The following is a 23,077-nucleotide window of genomic DNA, read 5'->3' as shown; positions in this document are numbered from 1 at the left end:
TACTCTCGGCCGGTAGCATACAGATGGATCCCATGCGGGTGGAGGCTGTGAGGGACTGGCAGCGCCCTGAAAGCCGTAAGCAGCTCCAGCGTTTCCTAGGGTTCGCTAATTTCTACTGGAAGTTCATCAGAGGTTACAGTGCCCTTGCGGCACCCCTGCACCGACTCACTTCCTCGCTACACCCCTTCTCATGGACTCCAGAGGCTGAGCTAGCCTTTGCCCAACTCAAGAAGCTCTTCACTACTGCTCCCATCCTGATTCTTCCGGACCCATCGCGCCAGTTTGTGGTGGAGGTGGATGCATCTGACTGTGGGGTGGGGGCCATCCTGTCTCAAAGGGCTTCTAAGGACAACCGACTCCACCCCTGTGCCTTTTTCTCTCACCGCCTTTCCCCAGCTGAACAGAAATACGCCATCGGTGAACGGGAGCTTCTGGCTGTGAAACTGGCCCTGGAGGAGTGGCGCCACTGGTTGGAGGGCACTGAGCAGCCTTTCATTGTATGGACTGACCACAGAAATCTTGAATACCTTCAGACAGCCAAAAGACTCAATCCTCGACAGGCTCGTTGGGGGCTGTTTTTTGGGTGTTTTAACTTCACCCTCTCATTCCGCCCTGGTTCTAAGAATGGTAAACCGGACGCCCTTTCACAACTATTCACCCCCGATGAGGATGACCCAGCTCCTGAACACATCCTCCCTTCGTCGGTAACCATCCGTACTCTTCATCTGGGGATCGAAAGGAAAGTGCAGCAGGCCATCGCAGGGATACAGATTCCAGGCAACTGCCCCAGGAACAGACTCTTTGTCCCTGATCACCTTAGGTCTCAGGTCATCCAGTGGTGTCACAGCAACCGCCTCTTTTGTCATCCCGGGGTTTCCCGTACCTTGTCTACTCTCCAACAGCGTTTCTGGTGGCCATCACTCAAGCACGATGTCCAGAGATTTGTGGCAGCCTGTCCCACCTGTGCTCAGCAGAAATCGTCCAGGACCCCACAGGCCGGGCTCCTGCGCCCCCTTCCGACCCCCAGACGACCTTGGTCCCACATCTCCCTGGACTTTGTCAGCGGACTACCTCCTTCTGCCGGCCACACTACCATCCTTACGGTGGTGGACCGATTCTCGAAGATGGTCCATTTCGTGCCCTTGGCCAAGCTTCCCTCCGCCAAGGAGACTGCCCAGATGCTACTACTTCATGTCTTCCGCCTACACGGATTACCTCGCAATATTGTGTCTGACCGGGGGCCTCAGTTCACCTCGAGATTCTGGAAGGAGTTCTGTCACCTCCTGGGTACCTCCATTAGCCTTTTATCTGGCTTCCACCCGCAGACCAACGGCCAGACGGAGCGATTGAACCAAGAGTTGGAGACTGGGCTCAGAATCCTCTGTTCTGAAGACCCTACATCCTGGTCATCCAACCTCATTTGGGTCGAATATGCCCACAACTCTCTTCCTTCAGCAGCCACAGGCCTCTCCCCTTTCCAGGCCGCTTACGACTATCAACCACCTCTATTCTCTTCCCAAGAATTAGAGGCCTCGGTTCCCTCTGCCCTTGCTCTGGTTAAACGGTGTTGTCGGGTCTGGAGGAGGACCCGCTTAGTGTTTCTCCGCTCATCCAAAAGCTATGCTCGATGGGCCAATCGTAAGCGCCACCCGGCACCACCTTACCATGTTGGCCAACGTGTTTGGCTGTCCAGTCGGGATCTGCCCCTGAAAATCGCCTGTCGGAAGCTCGCCCCTCGCTTTGTTGGTCCGTTCCCAATCTCTAAAGTGCTCAATCCGGTGTCCGTCCGACTCAAGCTACCCCGGGCCCTTCGCATCCACCCTACGTTCCACGTCTCCAGACTCAAGCCTGTCCGAGCCTGTTCGCTGGTTCCCTCCACCAGACCCCCTCCTCCCGCCCGGATCATTGATGGAGGCCCTGTTTATACGGTTTGCCGCCTTCTACGCTCCAGACGTCGGGGTAGAGGTCTCCAGTATCTTGTCGACTGGGAGGGCTACGGCCCTGAAGAACGCTCCTGGGTGCCCGCTCGTCACATCCTTGATCCCGACCTTGTTTCCCGGTTCCACCGCGAGCACCCTGGTCAACCAGGAGGGGCGTCGTGAGACGCCCCGTGGAGGGAGGGGTACTGTCAGGCATGCATTTCCGGGTTCCGTGTTGCCACTTCCAGTTCCGGGATGCAACTTCCGGTTTCACGATCTCATTTCCGGTTTCCGCCATTTTATGCTCGTCAGCTCTATATAAGCCAGCGGGCAGTCCATGCTCCTTGCCAGATGGTCTCTTCAGTCAGCCTTGAGCTCCTGAGACAGCATCCTGCCCTTTTCTTCAGTTCCTGTCTGCCTGGTTTGTCTCTGCCTTCCTTCAATCGATTACTCTGCCTGTCCTACGTTTAACCTGTTCTCTGGATTTGGATTATTGGACTGTATGCTGCTTATGACTCTGCCTGTCCTACGTTTAACCTGTTCTCTGGATTTGGATTATTGGACTGTATGCTGCTTATGACTCTGCCTGTCCTACGTTTAACCTGTTCTCTGGATTTGGATTATTGGACTGTATGCTGCTTATGACTCTGCCTGTCCTACGTTTAACCTGTTCTCTGGATTTGGATTATTGGACTGTATGCTGCTTATGACTCTGCCTGTCCTACGTTTAACCTGTTCTCTGGATTTGGATTATTGGACTGTATGCTGCTTATGACTCTGCCTGTCCTACGTTTAACCTGTTCTCTGGATTTGGATTATTGGACTGTATGCTGCTTATGACTCTGCCTGTCCTACGTTTAACCTGTTCTCTATTGAAGTTGACTGAGAACTCTGCCATTCTTTGTGCCGTTCTTAATAAAGACTCTAAGTTTGAACTCGGACTGTGTTCTGCATTTGGGTCCTCACCTGCCATCCCTGACAATTGGTGCTGCTAATATATCTGACCAGCAGAAGCCACTAGCATGTAGTGTTAATCAAAGCTTGGAGTAATGAAGCCTTTTTCAATACAGTCGGAATATTTAATGCTTCACAAATCTTTATTTTACAATTTGAACCTCCTGCGTTTACATCAGCTGCTGAGGACAGAGCCAGCAGTGAATCTGTACAAATTTATATTAATAATAATCATTTGAATGTGTTACATATCCTAATAATGACTGGCTTCCTCTTACAGTGTATATTGATGGCAATACATACATTTGAATAATTATGAGGTATTTATCTTTTTGTGGGGGAAATGTTCATGGTGCATTTGAGATTTTTTTCTGGATGATTTCATTATTAAATTGTCTGTAATAATACTCTACACAACACCACCACACACCTCCTACAACACTATCCATCAATAATGGGTCATTTCAGTTTCTTTTAACACACTGAATCCACTGGATTTAAAGCTCCACCTCTAAAAACAACCCAATCACCGAACACTGAAGCAACCAATCAGATCAAAAATCAGAATCGTGTGACTTCCCCGGAACGCCTCTGCATAATATTATGATAAAAGACTGGGGGGGGAGCCAAGATGGCGACAGAGTAACATCCATGTGCTGAAGCTCTGTACTAGGTTTGTAGTTGACATATGTAAAAGGGTATATGGGCTAATAGTAATTTCTTTACTGGTCTAAGTGAGTCTTTTTCCGTTCTTCCGATTTTCTAATTTTTTAAACGAGTGTGATGGAAGCAGATAGGCTTGCCATGCATTCGTACGCAAAGAAATCTCTGGATGCCGCGTTCAAAGGGAACGAAGCAGCGAACACCTCTGGATGGAAAATTCCCCTGCCTGAAACTCCTAAACCGCCTTCCAAAAAATTAAGAATGGTCTACAGGATGGCAGCGGACAATCAGATGGTCTCCAACTCGCACCTGCTGGAAGTTTTGGAGCGAGCCTAAAAAATGCAAGTGGAATTTCTGACTCGCATGCAATCCCTCGAAACAACAGTGAAAGATAATACAAGTTCGTTATACAGTGCGACTGAGGCGCTTGAGTTTATGAATAGTCAGGTAGAAGAGGTAACAGGCAAGGTGAATTCATTACAGAGCAGGGTGAAATCACTCGCAAAGGAGTACTGTGTGCTGCATGAGAAATGCGACGAACTGGATGCTTATAAGAGGAGGTGGAATCTACGAGTGTCCGGTATTCCGGAGCATCGAGGAGAAGACGTCCGGAAGACTGTGATCGATCTGTTCAGCAAAGTTTCTCCTCAGATAGCAGACCAGCTCAGCTACACGCTTGATGTTGCCCATAGACTGGGTCCTCGCTTTGAAGAAGCGCGCTCCAGCCGCCACATCATCGTACAGTGATTGATTGATTAATTGATTGATTTCACGCAACGTCCGAGATCAGATCTGGAGGGATGCCGCCGTCCTTAAAGAAGGGAAAATTGGGATCTTCGATGACTTGACGCAAAGCTCTAAAGACGCCAGGAACAAACTTTGGCCTTTTGTCGAACAAGCGAGAAAAGAGGGGGAAAGAGCAGGCTTCAGAGGCCCGTTTGCTTATATTGACGGTAAAATGATTTCTGCCAAAGATCAGTTGGGCAGAATGATGCTGTGGCATCCTCATCCGAGTTTCCACACACCAGGTAACTTTCTCTGATGTCCACGGAACGGGAAAGCACGAACTGCGCCGCGTTTGTTTCATCTTTTCATGTCAAACAGGATGGATAGATAGTAGACTGTTATTTTTAACTAGAGTCTGGAACCAGACGACTTGGAGGAATCGTTGATATTATTTCTCTGGCTCCTTAACTCAGTTGGTACATTGGTCATAAGTTTGGACTATTTACTTTTGAATCCATCCGTGGGATATTGCAAAGACTTTACTCAAGCCCTTATACTCATATTCCTTGTTACAGAGTCAGGCGAACTATCGCATTGTTTGGGTTATTCTGCTGAAATTTTTTCTTCTGTAATTGATATCTTGTTCAACACCTAGTTCTTTAGGTATTATTCTCTTGTCCCATTTTTATGTCTTTGTCCTTGTTGTCTTTAACTGCCAGGGGTTTGAAAAATAATGCTAAAAGGAAGGCTTTATTTTTGTTTGCTAAGAGGCACAAAGTAGATTTCTGTTTTTTTCCAGGAAAGTCACTCTACATCTAAAGACACTAAATTTTGGAGGTCACAGTGGGGCAATGACATATGTCACACGGGTTAGATTATTCTGCTGGAGTAGGGATTATGAAGTATAACTTTAATGGTAGTATTCTGGAAACCAATATTGACCCTTCAGGTCACTTCTTGCTAATTGTAATTGTGGTCAATCAATTTATAGTAGTTATTGTGAATATTTATGGATACAACTCTGGTGTGAAAAACTGCACTCTCTTTCACATGCTAGATCGGAAATATCCCTCTGCCTTTCTGATTTTAGGAGGTGATTTTAACATAGTAATGAATAACATGCTAGATCGACACCCTCCAAGGAAAGCAGCTTCTCCAAACTCAAATCTTACAGTATTTATGGATAAATTTGATGTAATTGACATCTGGAAAGAATTGTATCAAGATTTAATACAGTACACCTGGTGTAGTAAAGACCGGTCAAGGCAAACCAGAATTGATTATTGGCTGATCTCTAAAACTTTAAGAAACTATACTATCTCTATTAATATTAGCAACAGTCCACTGACTGACCATAATGCCATTTATATTTTGGTTAATATATTACAAAATTCTACAATCCATACTTCTAAAGCGTTACTCCGGAAATTAAATACTTCCCTTCTTAAGTATGAAAAGGTCAAGCAACAGATTGACGAGTTGATCCGGGTTTACTGGGAAAGGGCTGAATCAGAAAAAGCTTATGGACGCAATTGGGAGCTTCTAAAATATGAATTAAGGAAATTCTTAAGAAAATTTGGAAGTGATATAGCAAAGCAAAATAGATTAATAGAAGATGAAGTTCTTTTGCAGCTGTCTGCTTTATCTTTTAAGGAACCATTGACAGATACCCAAAACATTGAATACTGCAAACTACAGAATAAGTCAGATGAGCTGTATAGAGCAAAAGCTAAAGGAGCCTATATCAGATCCAGGGGAAAATGGCTGGAAGAAGAACAAAACTCGGCCTATTTCTTCAGGTTGGAAAGATCCAATGCTATGAATATCTCTGTTGATCGTCTCCGAACAAATGTTGGAGTTCTTGATAATCCTGAGTAGAGAGCTGCTTTTTGCTCAGAATTCTATAATAACTTATATACGTCGAGATATTGTGATAATTCAGCCAAATCCTTTTTTGACTCTCTTAATAAAATCAAAATTATTTCCTTGGAAGATGAAGCTTGTGATGGTGATGTATCTGAATCGGAAATTCTACTGGCAATTAATATGTTTGACAAAAACATATCTCGTTTCTTATTAAAAATGTTTGAGGAAAGTTTTGAATTGGAAGCACTTCCACCAACCATGACACAAGGAGTCATCACTCTGATACCCAAACCCAACAAAGATAGAGAATGTCTAGAGAACTGGAGGCCAATCACCCTTTTAAATAATGCTAATAAAATTTTAGCTACAGTTTTAGCAAGGAGAATTAAAGATGTCCTTAACTCTATTATTGATGAATCACAATCAGGTTTTGTGGAGAAACGTCACATTACAAATAATATAAGATTAGTCTTAGATCTTTTAGATTACGAGGATCTCGTCCCTAATGACAGTTTCCTGCTTTTTTTTTTTTTTTAGACTTTTACAAAGCCTTTGATTCACTTGAGCACAAGTTCATATTTCAGGCTGTTGCTAAATTTGGGTTTGGTACTTATTTCTGTAGACCCATTAGGACATTATACAGAGATAATAATAGGGCTATTAAATTAAAATTCGGAACCTCACCAAGATTCAGTTTGTCACGTGGAGTAAGACAAGGCTGTCCCATATCTCCATATTTATTCTTACTTGCCTCTTAATTTTTGGCTCTGCACGTTTCCACTAGTAATTTACAAGGTATCACAATTAATCACAAAATTATTATTAGCCAGCTGGCTGACGACATGACCTTATTTCTGAATGACGCCTCCCAAAATAAAATCTGTACCTGTCAGTGGGTTACTTGCACTGAGGACTGTGCTGTATTTTCTGTTTTAGAACAGCACAAATCTCACATCTCCTGTAGCTCTGTTCACATTCTGCAGTGCAGTGAGACAAGAATGTTGAAGTTTTTCAGTCTTACAGTAGAGTCACAGTGTTGGGTTCATGTTAGCTTCAGTGTTTGTTTTTTATTAATAGACATTTTCTTACATTTGCAGTAGTTTAACTGTGATGAAGTCTGACATCTTTCTCCAGCTTAATAAAAGCAGCAGCATGATGTCAATATATTCATAATATTAAATTATGAAGGAATTTGTGACGTCTCAGTGTTGCTATGGTGATTAAATCAATTAACATGTCACACCAGAAAAAACAGGAAGTAAGACACAATTCCAAATGTGATGTGTCCCAAAATATACAGGTTCACTGAACAATACAGCATTAGCATGTGTTCATCAGTGGTGATTTATTAGCGCCACCTACTGGCAGTGGGAATTAGAGTTTCTTTTAGATCCTCCTCAATGCTTTGTCAGAACAAATGTATTCAGCATAATGATCAAGATTCATGTTGAATATCAGATACATTTTTGATGGCTTATGCAGTCTTGCTGCGTCAGTGTGATCAATTAATCTATCAAACCACTTGAACAGAAAGTGTGGCATATTTCCCCTGTATGTGTGATGTGCTTGAAAGTTCTGGTGTGTCTTAAATGATGTCGAGTCACAGACACATGACACGAGTAACTGACTCAGATGTTTATTATAATGACCCCCTGGCATGATGAAGTGCAGCTGATAAATCAAGCCTTTTAATATACTACATAAAGGGTTAAATTAGATTCATTAAATTGGAGTAATATAATTTATTCTCAGCATGATATAAATACATTTATGATGCTAACATCCAACGGAACTGGCTATATTTTAAACAGTGTTGCCATGGTGATGTGTAATTCACCTGTACCTCATCTGATGTGCCTCAGATTTCACGTGTGGTCAGTGATGAGGTTTAATCACATCTGTATATTTATTTTAATTCATTGTCATAGTGCCACCACCTGGATATGAAACTTATCAATCAATCCTTACATACTCCCTCAGTGATTAACAAAATCTGGCAAATGCTGTTATGTGTTCTGAACAGATTTAGACCCCTCAGGTTTTACACATTTTATTGTGTTTTAGATTTAACTTAAAATTGATTAAATTGATCATAATTTTTTTTACATTTATTATTGCATTTTATTGCAAAAAAATAATTCAGTAGGTGTTGGTGACATCGGCCTGGATTTTGCTAAACTTTATAGTTTTCTTTATATGTGCTGAGTTACTAAAAATATTGTAATCTTTTACAGTCACACACTCTCTGCAGTACCTCTACACTGCTGTCAGATCAGGAACAAATTTCCCAGAGTTCACTGCTGTGGGTCTGGTGGATGGAGAGCAGGTTGTGTATTATGACAGTAACATCAAGATGATGATCCCAAAACAGAGTGGATACAGAAGCTCAAAGATTATGAACCAGATTACTGGAAGAGAGAGACAGAGTGTGTGATGGATCGTCAGGACCAACTCCAAGACACTGCAGCTAGAGTAATGGAGAGCCTGAATAAAAATGAAGGTGAAACTCAGAGCTTTAATCACACACACACACACACACACACACACTGTTTTCTGTATTCTGTACACAGAGTTTTTGTTGTTTGAGCAACTGTAGCAATTAATGAATGGTTAATTGTTGGGACACGATTTCTGATAAATATATAAACACCTGCTTTTACAGTAAAGCAGCTTTACACAAAAGCACCAAAGTGAATCCTCATAGTGTTCAGTATTTGAAATATGAACAATTTCTACTCTGCAGTAGAGCTGCTTTGTTTGAGACTATATATACATTTGCACAGTCTACTCAAGCCTCAAAGCCTAAGTAAACTATTCCATGAGAAGGTCATCCTTAAAAAAAGGAAAGAATTAAAAAAAACTATTTGGTCATTTATCTGACTTTTCACTGTGGGCTGCAGCGATAAATGTCAAATTTCAGTTTGAATTTTCGCCAGTTTTCTGCTATCTTACTGTCAAAGATCAGAGGGTCTGGTCGGCGAAATCCTTCAGCCATTGTGTCCTCTTATTATCCTCTTCTTTTTCTTTTTCCTTTTCGTTGCCGTTGTTGCACACTTCTGACACCATGTAGTTTGTTATAGAGATGGACTCGTGTATACTGGAGAGCAACACGTTTTATTAACTCACACGAAAAACTTGCATCACCCAAAATCCCTTGTTACACCTGCACAACAAACTTGTCTCACCACCAGAGGTCACTCCAGCATAGGAAGTCCATATATGAACATAGCTTCCTTTAACACAGGGGTTCCCAAACTTTTCAGCCCACGACCCCCAAAATAAAGGTGCCAGTGACTCGCGACCCCCACTATCCTCGGAGATGGTTAAAATATACAAACGTTGCACACAACGGCGCATACGCACCAATTATCCTATCAAAGCACGAGACAACACAAAAGAACACAACAGTCTAACAATTATATAATTTTTATTGTAATTTAATCATTAAATTTCAACATTAACCGCACCTAATGAGATGGGTGGGCACAAAGCTTGGAGCACAGCAAGTCCATTCTTGGTTTAATTTTGGAGACTACCACTCGGAGATCATCCTCCACGTTCAGTCGCGACCTATATTTATTTGTAATGTACGTAAGTGCCGAAAAAGTTTCTTCGCACAAGTAGGTAGTGCAAAACGGTGTCAGTACAGCCATAGCAGCCTTGGATAGCTGTGGGTATTCCCTCTCAACTAAAATCCAAAACTCAGCCAGCGTCTTGGAAATAAACACTGTCTTCAAGGTTCAGTCGCTTGACAGTTCAACCAATGCGTCCTCCAGGTCGGATGTCAGATGATTTAAGATATATTAAGTCCATTCAGTTTTTCAAATATGCAAGCCAAATACTCTAGCCTTGTTAACCAGTCAGGATCAGTGAGGTGGTCAGTGAGCTGGGACCCATGCTCCATCAGAAATAAGCACACTTCATCCCGCAGCTCAAACAAGTGGCTGAGCACATTCCCTCGTGAAAGCCACCTGACTTCTGTATGGAATAGTAAGCACTCATGCTCTGATCCCAGTTCGTTACAGAGAGTGGCAAACAGTCTGATATTGAGTGAATGCGCTTTTATGTAGTTGACCATTTTTATCGAAGTCTCACGTTTACGTTCTGGGTCAAGTGTTTTGCTCGCAAGAGCTTCTCTGTGTATACAGTGTGTTAATTTTATACAATGCGTTAATTTTACGTGAGGCGCCACTTGTAAGACTCTTGCTTTTAAACCTTTCTTTTTCCCCAGCATCGCTCCTGCACTGTCTGTACACACACCGATGCACTCACCCCAAGACAGTCCATCATCTTTTAGTTTGTTGTCATGTTTTGAGAAAATGTCCTCACCTGTGCATGTTCCCTCCAGCGTGTGCCTTTTGTGCCTCTGTGCAATTAGATTTGCCACCTCATATGATGCCTGTTGAGCTTTGGTGGGGATTGTTGTTTGTTTAGTTAGGACTTTCTTTTGGCCTTGTAACTCTCGCTCTTTTCGCCTGAAAAAATCTACTGGTTTAGCAGCAAGAGAGGGGTGCTTGGTTTGAATCCAAACTAGATAAATAACTCTCGATACTTTCGACACTTGGAGTAAGGCTGACCCGACTGCTTATGGATGTCCTCTTTATGCACACGCCGGTCTCTTTCCTTACCTGAGGTCGATGGCCTTTCTGACAGTGGTGCTTCTCCGCTTTCCTCCACTGGCCTCCCTGTGTTGTCTTTGGTTGATATTAACCAGCATTTCATTTCAGCAAAAATAATATCCTAAGCATAAAAAATTATCTATGTGCACATGTCCGAATGTTGGTGTAAGATGGTGCTGTAAATTGATCTGCTGCAACTGACACTATTCCTGTGTCGTTAATGTGTCTTAATCACCTCAGGGGTCACGACTGAATGGAAAGAACTGACTGACCCCCCTACTTTGGGAACCACTGCTTTACACATCCTGAATACATCATAACTAATTTGCACATCATTAGTTTTCTACACACTATATCTTCATTTTATCATTTAATGTAAAACTGAAATGAAATACATTATGTATTATTATGATAAGGAGAATATATCCATTAGTAGTGTGTACTAATTAATGTGTGTGATTTGACATTTGATATAATATCTTTTGTAGTAAATGCCAAACTCTGTATGTGTTTCACACAAGCATTTTTATCCACGAGTCATACAAACACAGTATATTTATTTCATTGTAAAATAAAAAAAAATGTTAATAAATCACCACTTCATCCACTCAGATATTTATTGGTGCTGCTAATATATCTGACCCGCAGAAGCCACTAGCATGTAGTGTTAATCTAAGCTTGGAGTCATGAAGCCTTTTTCAATACAATCGGAATATTTAATGCTTCACAAATCTTTATTTTACAATTTGAACCTCCTGCGTTTACATCAGCTGAGCCAGCAGTGCATCTGTACAAATTTATAATTATAATAATAATAATAATAATAATGACTGGCTTCCTCTTACAGTGTATATTGATGGCAATACATACATTTGAATAATTATATGGTATTTTGGGAGCAATAGTTGATAGTATTGCAGAGTTTGAGATCTTTTTCTGGATGATTTCATTAATAAATTGTCTGTAATAATACTCTACACACCACCACACACCTCCTACAACACAATCCATCACTAATGGGTCATTTCAGTTTCTTCTAAACACACTGGATTTAAAACTCCGCCTCTAAATACAACCCAGTCACCGCCCACTTGAAGCAACCAATCAGATCAACAATCACAATCATGTGACTTCCCCCGAGTGCCTGGGCGCATTAGAAACTCCCTACGGTCTGAATTAACATCCACCAAAATATCCCCTTCTCAAATTTCAGACTCCTCACCTATGTAAGCTTACTTCACATCCAGTACAGTAGGTGGCGATAATGCTCCTAAGGAGTTATTCGCCATTAAACAAGAAAAAGAAAGTTTGAATTTGATCTATAGTTTTCTCTCTCCTTCAGTTTTGCTACTCGGTAAACGCTGTGAGGATTTCACTCCGGTGTGATACTAAATTTTATTTATGAACTTGTTTATTTGTGTTTGTTTTAAAGTCTACACTGTGAAATGGAGGACAGCAGCGCTGTGTTCAAAGTTCTGCTATTTCTCACGTTTTCTCTTCATCTTGCATCAGCAGGTGAGTTTAGAAACGTTAACTATAAAATATTTATAAAGTTGTGTAAAGCAATAGTGACTGACTATAAACGGATCTCATTATTCTGCATTGACAGAAGTGTGTTATTAAACGGAAGTGTGTTTATTCTTGTTAATGCATGTTTTTGCACGGTGATTACAAAAGGATATATTTGCCCGATTTATGTTATAAAAAATTTTAGCAAATTAGTAAAAGATCTTGTCTGAGGTTTCGTTGATTTATACATTTTTATGTTGATAGTAAACGCGGCTTCCTCGTGGTCGAGCGGCAGGTTTCCCGCGCGCGCGTGTATTTAAAAAAAAAAAAAAACGCGATCATCATAAAAACGCAACATCAGGTCACTCAGGTCTAGTCCACACGTACACGGGTAATTTTTTGTTAAAAAAGGAGTTTTTCCTCCTTCGTTTTTAAAATAAATCTCGTCCACATGAAAACACAAAAACGTGGTCTGAAGCGCTGTCAAGAGCATGCAAAACCAACAGGTAGCAATAGAATCTCAACCGTAAAGCCATGTTGGCCAATCAGAAGCCTGAGACGCCGACTTCACACGCAGTGTTGCCAGATTGTTCGGGTGTAATGAGGCACTCGCAAATTACAAGATAGTACAAAATGAGCCGTCTACAGAAAAACTTTTGTACAACAAATTTTAAAAAGGTTTGACAGCCCATTAAAGACATAACAGACTTATATTCCAGTGCTAACTGTTTTGTATATAGAATATCGGAGCTGCCTAACAGCTAACACAACACATTCAACACCTCAAGAACAGGTGGATTTCAGCAACAGTCTTTAAACACAAAGTTTTACATAGTCGTGACTCTAAAGTATAATAATAATATAAATCAATAAATAAAATACAAAGATGCAGCTCAAACAATAGCCTTCTAATGTATTTTGGCAGGAATTTCAATTGTCATCCTGAAAAAGGGCTTGTGTGAAAGAAAACTGCCCGTATCTCTGCACAGGTGAGGTAGAGCCAGGTGTGTGTGGTGATACACTTACGGTAGTGTTGGGTGGAAATGTGGCGGGTGTAGTGGCGGGTGGAAATGTGGCGGGTGTAGTGTTGGGTGGAAATGTGGCGGGTGTAGTGGTGGGTGGTGGCGCAGATGCATAGATGTGTCCATAAGGGCCCCTGGTTTGGTATGGTGGCATGTTGAATGGTTGTGGTAGAGGATGCATTATAACTTGTCTCAGTAGTGAAAATCCATCTGCAATTGAGCTGCTCAGACTCTCAAGACTAGTAGATAATTTCCTGACCTTTTCTGATGCATGCCTCTCCAATGTCTCCATCATGTCCAAAATTCTCTTTTTCATCTGGCTGTCTTCCTCAACTGCATACAGCAGCTGTGTCTCAGCTGGAAGCTTTCTTTTAAGTCTGTCCTTTTTGTGTGCTTTGAGTTTTACCTTGAAAAGAATAGATTAAAATAATTATTTCAAGCTAGCATACATAATGTTAGCCACATAACTACGTGTTGTGGTTCACAACAACACACCATTGGTGGAATATAACTAAGTACATTTACTCAATTACTGTACTTAAAGGGAGAGTTCACCCCCCCCCCAGAAAATTGTCATCATTTACTCACCCTCATGTTGTTCCAAACCTGTATGAGTTATTTTTTTTTTGCTGAACACAAAAGAAGATATTTTAAGTAATGTTGGTAACCAGAGTGTTGACGGCACCCACTGACCTCCATAGTATTTTTTCCTTCTATTTGAAGTCAATGAGTGCCATCAGCTGTTGGGGGACCAACTTTTTCAAAATATCTTATTTTGTGTTCAGCAGAACAAAGAAACCCATACAGGTTTGGAACAACATGAGGGTGAGTAAATGATTTTTGGGTAAATGAGGGTGAGTAAATGAATTTGCATTTTTGGATGAACTATCCCTTTAAGTACAGTTTTGAGGTAATTATATTTTGGGTATTTCCATTTTGTACTACTGTATTTTGGAGGCAAATATTATACTTTTTAACCCAGTACATTTATTTGATAACTCAGTTGTTACTTTGCAGATTCAGAATATTAATACTCAACAGTATAAAAAGTAAGATGAGCCTTAACTTTACCAGATGTTTCACTAAAGTGATGAGCACATTAATACATCAATACTTAAAATCCAGTAAAAAAAAATGTTATTCTAGAAGGGGCCATTCTGCATTTTTACTTTTGACACTTTTACTGATATTTATATTGTTCTACACAGTACTGGTAGGCATACAGAGTTAGTCTGCAGTTTACTTTTGTAAATATATGCATTTATTAATGATCAACGATTAAACGCCACATACATGAAGTAGATCTCTTCTCTCCTTCACCACCGAGGGGCCAAATTGCTGCCGTCAGACTCTTGAAGTTCATCAGAAAAGCCCACATCACATAATCGAGTTAGAGTGAAATCTGACACCAGCATTGCAAGCATGGTTACCGCCCCTAACTTTAGCACTCACTGATTGGATATTTACTCGAGGGGAGGCGTGTCTGTCTCAGCCCGTAGACATACAGTACAGGCAAACACACAGGCGGTTCAGAGAGTAATAAAACGCATGGTTATTATTATTTTAAGGAAAAACCGAAAAACCACGGTTCAATACACGTATGTACTCAATATTATATTGAGTATTGTGGCATCTCTAGTTGTTAATTAATAGTTGTAGTGCAAGACTGTTAAGTACTGTCAAATTAAAACAATTTGATCAAAATAAACAAACAATATTTGTTTTTAATCAGTATTTATTACCAATTAAAAATAATGCAATGCAAAATTTCTGGAAGACTGAATGGATCATAACTTGGTAGTCTAGTAGTTCTGCCTTTTTAAGAAACACAGTTTGTGGTTTAAGTTTTAAAAGTTTTCTGCTTAAAAGCTGGAAAAAAACATTGTGGTAGTGTAACGGTTTAGTTTTACGTTCATATTTGTAACACCCAATGTGTGAATTTAATATGAAATGAAAATAAAAAGGTATTTAAAAATGTGGTGTTTTTATCCGATTCATCGATACAATAAACGCCCGATTATTCGATTATGAAAATAATCGTTAGTTAAAGCCCTAAAGCAGTTATTGTTAACATATCTCTATTAACAACAAATGGGAACATTGCTTACGAATATCAACCGGGTTTTTTGTGATAAAAGTGTAGTAACCATGTTTTTGGTGCATTAATTACTATTGGCAAAACCATGGTTTTAATATAGTAACAATGTTTAACTATTGTTTTGGTAAGCCGTGGTAATTTTGTGGTAACAATGGCTTTACTACAATAATCATGATATTTTTTGTTTCAACTGTAGGGAAACCATGTTTTTTGGTTTTAAACCATTGTTAATTTTTAATGTCTCAAACAGTGTTGCCATGGAGATTCAGTTAATCATAATATGACAGACCATGTAAATAAATTCCACTCTACATTCTTCAATGTGGCACAAAATGTCCGTGTATTTAAATGAATGAAGAGTCTGACATATTTCACCAGCTTAGTAAAAGCAGCAGCGTGATGTTAATATATCCATAATATTAAATTATGAAAGCATTTGCAGCATCTTAAACTGGGTTGCTATGGTGTTTAAATTAACATTTCACCCCACACAAACAGGAAGTAAAACATAATTCCATTGTGTGATGTGTCCCAAATTCTACATGTTTATTCACCAGTAAGGCATCGACACATGAAGATGTCAACATGTGATTTATTAGCGCCTCCCACTGGACCTGGGAATTAGAGCATCTTTTAGATCCTCCTCAAACACGCTTCATCAGATTCAGAACACATTTGTTCATTATAATATGAAGTGTATAAATCAAACCTTACACACTCTCTCCATGATGAACAAAACCTGGCAAATGCTACAGTGGGTTCTGAACAGATCCAGACCCTTTCAGGTTTTACACATTTGTGTAATAGGTTTAAATTAAAATGAATTAAATCGATCATTAATTTATCAATAATTCATACCCAATAATCTGTAATGACTAACACTAACCATGGTTTTAACTTTTTTGCAAATGTATTCGGTTTAAATGTTCAGTCTGTGTGTCGGTAAGATGGGTGGCCTTATTAATTCAGTAGGTGTTAGTAGTTAGTATAGTTTTCTTTTATATGTGCTGAGTTACTAAAACTATTTTACTCTTCTTACAGACACACACTCTCTGCAGTACCTCCACACTCTCATCACACCAGGAATAAATTTTACTGCTGTTGGTCTGCTGGATGGAGAGCAGTGTGTGTCTTATGACTGTAAGACCAAAGAGATGATCCCAAAGATACAGTGGATACAGAAGATCAGTGCGGATGAACCACATTACTGGAACATACAGACACTGCTTGTGAAGAATCATCAGGAGCACCTCCACAACATTGTGGATACAGTAATGAGGAACTTAAATCAAAATGAAGGTGAAAGTCAGAGCTGTAATCACTAATACACACACTGACTGTACTCACACACTAGGGATGTGTTTTCTGAATAATTTTGGTATTTGAATAATTGTAGCAGTTAATGAATGCTTAAGTAATGAAACAGGATATAAAAAACAAGCCCAAAACCCCCAGTGCAGTTCTACCTTCCTCAAGCAGGTGGGGCTTATTTTCGTTTATTGAACTTTGTGTTTAATTTCATTATTTCTGAAGGTTTCTGTGCTTTAGATCATTTCTTTGCATGTGTCTGAGACTTGTAGAGTTCAGTATATGGAATATAAGATGAAGATGTTTGAAGACTTTCTACTCTGCAGTAGAGCTGCTCCTCCTGACACTTTACTGATAATTACTCTTACTGTCACAACGTTTCTGAATATCTTCATATCCTTTATATTTACTCAAAGTAAAAGCCTAAATAATTTATAATAACTGTAGGAAATGAGAGATGAGAATTTAATTATAGAGCGCGCTCTCTCTCTCTCTCTGTGTGTGTGTGTCTGTGTGTGTGTGTGTCTGTGTGTGTAGGAGTCCACACACTCCAGAGGATGTACAGCTGTGAGCTCCATGATGACAGCACTACTAGAGGATATGATCAGTACGGTTATGATGGAGAAGATTTCATCAGTCTGGATCTGAACACTGGAACCTGGACTGCAGATAATGATAAAGCTGTGATCTTTATAAAGCAGTGGGATCCTACAGGAGATCAAGCTCAATACTGGAAGGACTATTTGAAGATCAGCTGTATTGATCAGTTAAAGAAGTTTGTGTCTTATGGCAGAGAGACTCTAAAGAAGAAAGGTAAAGTGTGTGACCTGCTCTGTTACTGCAGATACAGCTGTTAGACACACACACAGATAGTATACACACTCCTTCATCCTTTACAACACACACACACTAATAACACACTCCTCCACTATTGCACAGTCACTCTGATAATGTTACAAAAAGGTAACAAAAACATCCATTGGCTACTTACTTTTGTCTTTCTCAGCTAAGTGTACTTTTATTTATTCTTTCTTCATTCCTAAACTATCAGTTGACCTTGGTTAGCTGTACCCTCCGTTCTGACCGTGACACAAGTAGTCTACATTCTACTTTCTCACTACATCAGTTATACAACATTTACATTTTTCCTTCACAACAATTATGACATTCTTTTTCCTTATAACACACACATGTACACACACTAGTGTCATTTACACAATCAGTAAAGGAATCTGAACAGGAGTTTTAATATTTCTGTCTCTGTGTCTCTGCAGATCCTCCTACAGCATCAGTGTTCCAGAAACACTCGCCTTCTCCAGAGGTGGTGTGTCACGCTACAGGTTTCTTCCCCAAAGCAGTGAATATCACCTGGAGGAAGGACGGAGAGGACGTGAACGAGGACGTGGAGCTCAGAGAGACGTTACCCAACCAGGATGGAAGCTTCCAGAAGAGAAGCATTCTGAAAGTCCCAGCTGAGGATCTGCAGAAACACACCTACACCTGCGTGATTCAGCACAGCAGCTTGAAGGAGGAGTTAGTGCTGAATGTGAACAAGCAGCAAATCACAAAAGGTCAGAAACACTTTCCTATAAAACTACAGATTTACAGTGAAAGTGTTTATTTTCTGCTGCATCAGTAACTCAGCTCTGTGATGATTTTACAGATGGAGGATCAGGTGGATGGAAGACTGGCGTTGTTGTTCCTGTAGTCGTAGTTGCTGTTCTTGTTGCTGGAGTATTCTTCTGGCAAAAGAAAAAGGGGTCTGGTGCGCAAAGTCCCCAAGTCCATCAGAATGGAGCTGAGCTACATCCCTTAAATGTGTGTTAAATGTTATATATTTTGTAATATTTTTTTTAATGAAGAAAAAATATAATTATTATATTTAGTGTAACTTTGGTTCTTTCCTGAATATCAGTTACAGAAGACAGTTTCTTTAATAAGTGTCTGATCATCATCTGTCTTTCAGACTCCACACAGTGACGTTCCAGTCTAAACCAGTAAGTGAGCCTCCACACTGAAGAGTGATTTCCTGCCCAGCTTTTCCTCTACTGAAGCTTCCATCCAGGGTGTGAAGAGTGAATACAGACGTCTTTCATGTGGGTTTAGCTCAGACTCCAGGGTACTGCACATTTTCAGTCTTTATCAGAACTTATGGAGTTAATCAGTAGGTGATTTATTACTGTGGATAAAAGCAGAAACGTCTACAAAAAACAATTTCTAGCTTCACCTCTACAGAGAAAGAACAGAAGTGTAAGAGCAGCAGCTGAGACACTACTTACCTAAAAATTAGGTATAAAACGATCATCTCAGGTTTTATAGGTATGCATTTGCTGACATGTGTGTTCAAGTGACAAATAACATTAAGTACATAAGTCTAATTAAAATATAAAGAAGCACTATATAACACTTTATAAAACTATTAAGTATGAGAAAAAGAAGAAACAAGCCACCACACTTTTTGTGTGTGTGTGTTCAAGTGACAAATAATATTAAGTACATAAAAGCCTAATAAAAGATAAAGAAGCACTATATAACACGTATGAGTATGGTATAAGTATGAGAAGAGGGACAAACAAACACAAACCCAGCTCTAACACTGCAGTAGCTGATTGAGTTGTAGCAGCACCTCACTGTCATGTCAGTGTCACTGCTGTACTGAGAATCTCACAGCACACAAACTTCTGGACTTTCCCTTAGATTTTTGTTTTAGACTCCAGTGGGGTTACATTACTATTATTATTGTGTCTTCCTGCTGAACTGAGAGAGTAAGACATGATGATGTTTACAGTGTCATATGGAATAAAAATCTGTGTGTGGACTGAAAATCCAGCAGAAAAACGTGAGCTCACATTAAATCTCAGCTCAGAGCTGATCCTGTTTCTTCCTTCCACCCGGAGATGGAGACGAGGAACACAAACACAATTTGTAAATGTGTTTATGAATTTTGTTTGTACATTTTTTTTTGTACAGTTTTGTAAAACATTTTTTGCTCTGTGTAAATAATGTGTATAGTTTTCTATGTGATTGTGTTTGTATGAGGCGCTGTTCTGTTCTGCTCCACTGAGCTCAGTGCTGTAGTATGTGGTACTGTATATTTATTAATCTGTAAATAAATTCATTAAAAAATAAATAGCTTCTAAATAAGAACATGAAGAAAATGTCTTTGGTTGGTTTATTTATTTACTAAACTATAATCATGCCACAGGTTAGGAAACCTTTTTTGAGGCAAATGCAAATACAGGTCTTTATTTCTATAATACAGAGGGAATAAAGGAAACAAACAGTAAACAGAATGGAGTTAAACTAGGATGAAACATGAACATGGTCAAGAGGGGAAACGGAGTAATAAACAGGAGAAGTTTAAATGATGGGTCAGGGGCTCTCTGGTGGTCTGGATCTGCATTGTCCGTGATGGCCATGTGACATTTACAAACTAAATAAATGATATGAAAACTATATACATGAAAGTCGTCTGTCCTGGTTAAAGAGAGAATGAAGTTTCTGACTTTATTATACAGGATCAGAAGAAATCTGATTTTATCCGAGAGTGTAAGAAGGGCTTTTTTTTAAACCTGAATTGTGTTTATCTTGATGTTTTATTTTGACTGCTGTTACAGAGACTTACATAGACTTTTAGAGGGGTGTTATTTGTAAAGATATCTTGTTAGAAGATATGACACTGAGATGATGTAGCTATCCCAGCACACATTGGGTGAATGGCAGGGGTACACCCTGGACAGGTCACATTTCTTAATAAGAGTATATGAAACAAGATGAAGATGTTTGTAGACTTTCTACTCTGCAGTAGAGCTGCTCCTCCTGACACTACACTCATATTATAAATTCTGTCTTAAAGTCTTACAAAGATCTTTTTTTTATTCTTGCCAGGTTTATTCAATGAAACTGTGGGAACGTGAACAAATATTTCTGGCACAGAATCAATATCTTAAATGTTGTCCTGTCACACATGTCTGAAATTCCAGTGTGGAAATGAAACAAACTTTTATTCTGCCAGTTTTATTTATTTTGCTTTGATTTACACAGATTTACATGAGAGATGTGAGAATTTAATTATAGAAGTGTGTGTGTGTGTGTGTGTGTCAGTTTCATCAGTCTGGATCTGAAAACTGGAACTTGGACTGCAGCTAAAGCACAAGCTGAAATCTTTATAAAGCAGTGGGATCCTACAGGAGATGAAGCTAAATACTGGAAGGACTATTTGAAGATCAGCTGTATTGATCAGTTAAAGAAGTTTGTGTCTTATGGCAGAGAGACTCTAAAGAAGAAAGATAAAGTGTGTGACCTGCTCTGTTACTGCAGATACAGCTGTTAGACACACGCACAGATAGTATACACACTCCTTCATCCTTTACAACACACACACACACACACACACTAATAACACACTCCTTTACTATTGCACAGTCCCTTTGATAATATACAGACAAATAACACTTTTCCACTACAACACACACACTGTGATAGAGAACACAATGTAGTGGACATCTTGAGAAAATAGTAGACTGGTACTCAGGGCAAGAGTAAAAAATGTTAGTTTTATTTGTACTGCTGCTCAACAGGACCCAGTGCTCTCAGAGAAATCTCAAAGAGGAAGAGCCTCGTCATTCGTTACACTTAGTTTTTATAGACATCTTTCTAAACCAGAGATTTATGATGTCAATATGTCCATAATATCATAAGATCATCAAGAGCACAAAATTTCTTGGTGTTCCTCTGGTGGTGGTCCTCACGTGGTCACTCAACACCAGCTCCATCACCAAGAAAAAAAAAAAAGCTGGGGTTAGGGTTAGTCCAGCAGCATCTCCTGCATACTTCCTGCAAAGTCTGAGGAAGGCTCATCTCCAACCCCCCATCCTGACCACCTTCTACAGAGGGACCATCGAGAGCATCCTGAGCAGCTGCATCACTGCCTGGTTTGGGAACTGCACCGTCTCAGACCGCAAGACCCTTCAGCGGACAGTGAGGACAGCTGAGAAGATCATCAGAGTCTCTCTTCCCTTTATTATGGAAATTTACACCACATGCTGCATCCGCAAAGCTAACAGCATTTACCCCACACACCCCTCACACACACTCTTACACACCCCACACACCCCTCACACACACTCTTACACACCCCACACACCCCTCACACACACTCTTCACCCTCCTGGCATCCGGAAAGAGGTACTGGAGCATTCGGGCCCTCACAACCAGACTGCGAACTGTTCTCAACAGAGAACTGAACTGTGCTGGACACTGTGTTACACACACACAAAATTTCTCTTGTTTACATGAACACGTCACTTTAATTAAATGTATCTGTTTTAACTTAATCACTTCTGTTACTTCTGCTGCTATATTCACTGTACTATCACTGGACTAAACCTGTCTCTATCTGCCTTTGCACCCACTGTTAACACTGTTTTTTGCACAAGTGTCCTGTTTGTCTGCACTGTCTTGTCTTGTCATTCTGTGCACTTATGTTGTATGTTTAGTTTGTAAAGAATGCACCGATTTAGGAATAGTTTATCTCTATGTTTGTCTGCGTCACCTGTACTCTGTTTCTGTTCTGTGTAGCACCTCTGCTCCAGGAGGAACGTTGTTTCACTTCACTGTGTACTGCATCAGATATATATGGTTGAAGTGACAATAACTTTCTTTGACTTTGACTTTGTTAGACACACAGATAGTATACACACTCCTTCATCCTTTATAACACACACACTAATAACACACTCCTTCACTATCGCACAGTCCCACTGATAATGTACAGACAAATAACACTTTTCCACTACAACACACACACATACACACACACACACACACACTGTGATAGTGAACACAATGTAGTGGAAGTCTTGAGAAAATAGTACACTGGTTCTCAGGGCAAGAGTAAAAAATGTTAAAGCTAAGCTAAGCAACTTATGGAGTTTATCAGTAGGTGATTTATTACTGTGGATAAAAGCAGAAGCTTAAAGACAATTTCTACCTTCACCTCTACTGAGAAAGCACAGAAGTGTAAGAGCAGTGACACTACATACCTCAGGTATAAAACAATAATCTCTTAGGTTTTGTAGGTATACAGTTACTGAGTTACACTGATATGATCATGTGTGTGGGTGCATGCAAGCATACGCTGGGGGGAAGGTGAGGATGTGTCAAGGGAACTTCAGCGTATCGAAAGCATTTCATAAAAGAAACAAAAAAAACAAGCAGTTTACAATATTATTAACATAAGAATATAATGTTTTCTGTCAAATTCGTTTAAAGTATGAAATCTGAAATACTAATGAATTTATTAGACGAAAATATACAGAGATATGAAATAATTGCAATTTTAAAATATTGAATGCATTAAATACCTGGCTGCTTGCATATAATCTCAACACT

General features: G+C 40.0%; 1 protein-coding gene across 1 annotated transcript; it reads left to right on the top strand.

The window, feature by feature from the left end:
- The first annotated feature begins 12,054 nt into the window (after nucleotides 1–12,054).
- Nucleotides 12,055–19,810, top strand: LOC131343145 (class I histocompatibility antigen, Non-RT1.A alpha-1 chain-like). Its single transcript, XM_058374584.1, has 6 exons — nucleotides 12,055–12,262; nucleotides 16,418–16,675; nucleotides 17,222–17,497; nucleotides 17,959–18,255; nucleotides 18,348–18,502; nucleotides 18,651–19,810. The coding sequence occupies exons 1-6, from the start codon at nucleotides 12,193–12,195 to the stop codon at nucleotides 18,675–18,677; spliced, it is 1,083 nt and encodes a 360-aa protein (XP_058230567.1). The 5' UTR covers nucleotides 12,055–12,192; the 3' UTR covers nucleotides 18,678–19,810.
- Nucleotides 19,811–23,077: the final 3,267 nt, after the last annotated feature.

Source organism: Hemibagrus wyckioides, linkage group LG22, assembly GCF_019097595.1.
Source record: "Hemibagrus wyckioides isolate EC202008001 linkage group LG22, SWU_Hwy_1.0, whole genome shotgun sequence".
Taxonomy (NCBI): domain Eukaryota; kingdom Metazoa; phylum Chordata; class Actinopteri; order Siluriformes; family Bagridae; genus Hemibagrus; species Hemibagrus wyckioides.
Note: the sequence above shows the minus strand (reverse complement) of the source record. Positions and strands in the feature narration are given on the sequence as shown.

What these genes read in the sequence shown, in the direction of transcription:
- LOC131343145 (XM_058374584.1), top strand. Translation starts at nt 12,193, where the DNA reads ATGGAGGACAGCAGCGCTGTGTTCAAAGTTCTGCTATTTCTCACGTTT. An exon ending in TCTTCATCTTGCATCAGCAG is followed by an intron (nt 12,263 to 16,417) that starts GTGAGTTTAGAA and finishes CTCTTCTTACAG; the next exon opens with ACACACACTCTCTGCAGTAC. An exon ending in CTGAGCTACATCCCTTAAAT is followed by an intron (nt 18,503 to 18,650) that starts GTGTGTTAAATG and finishes TCTGTCTTTCAG; the next exon opens with ACTCCACACAGTGACGTTCC.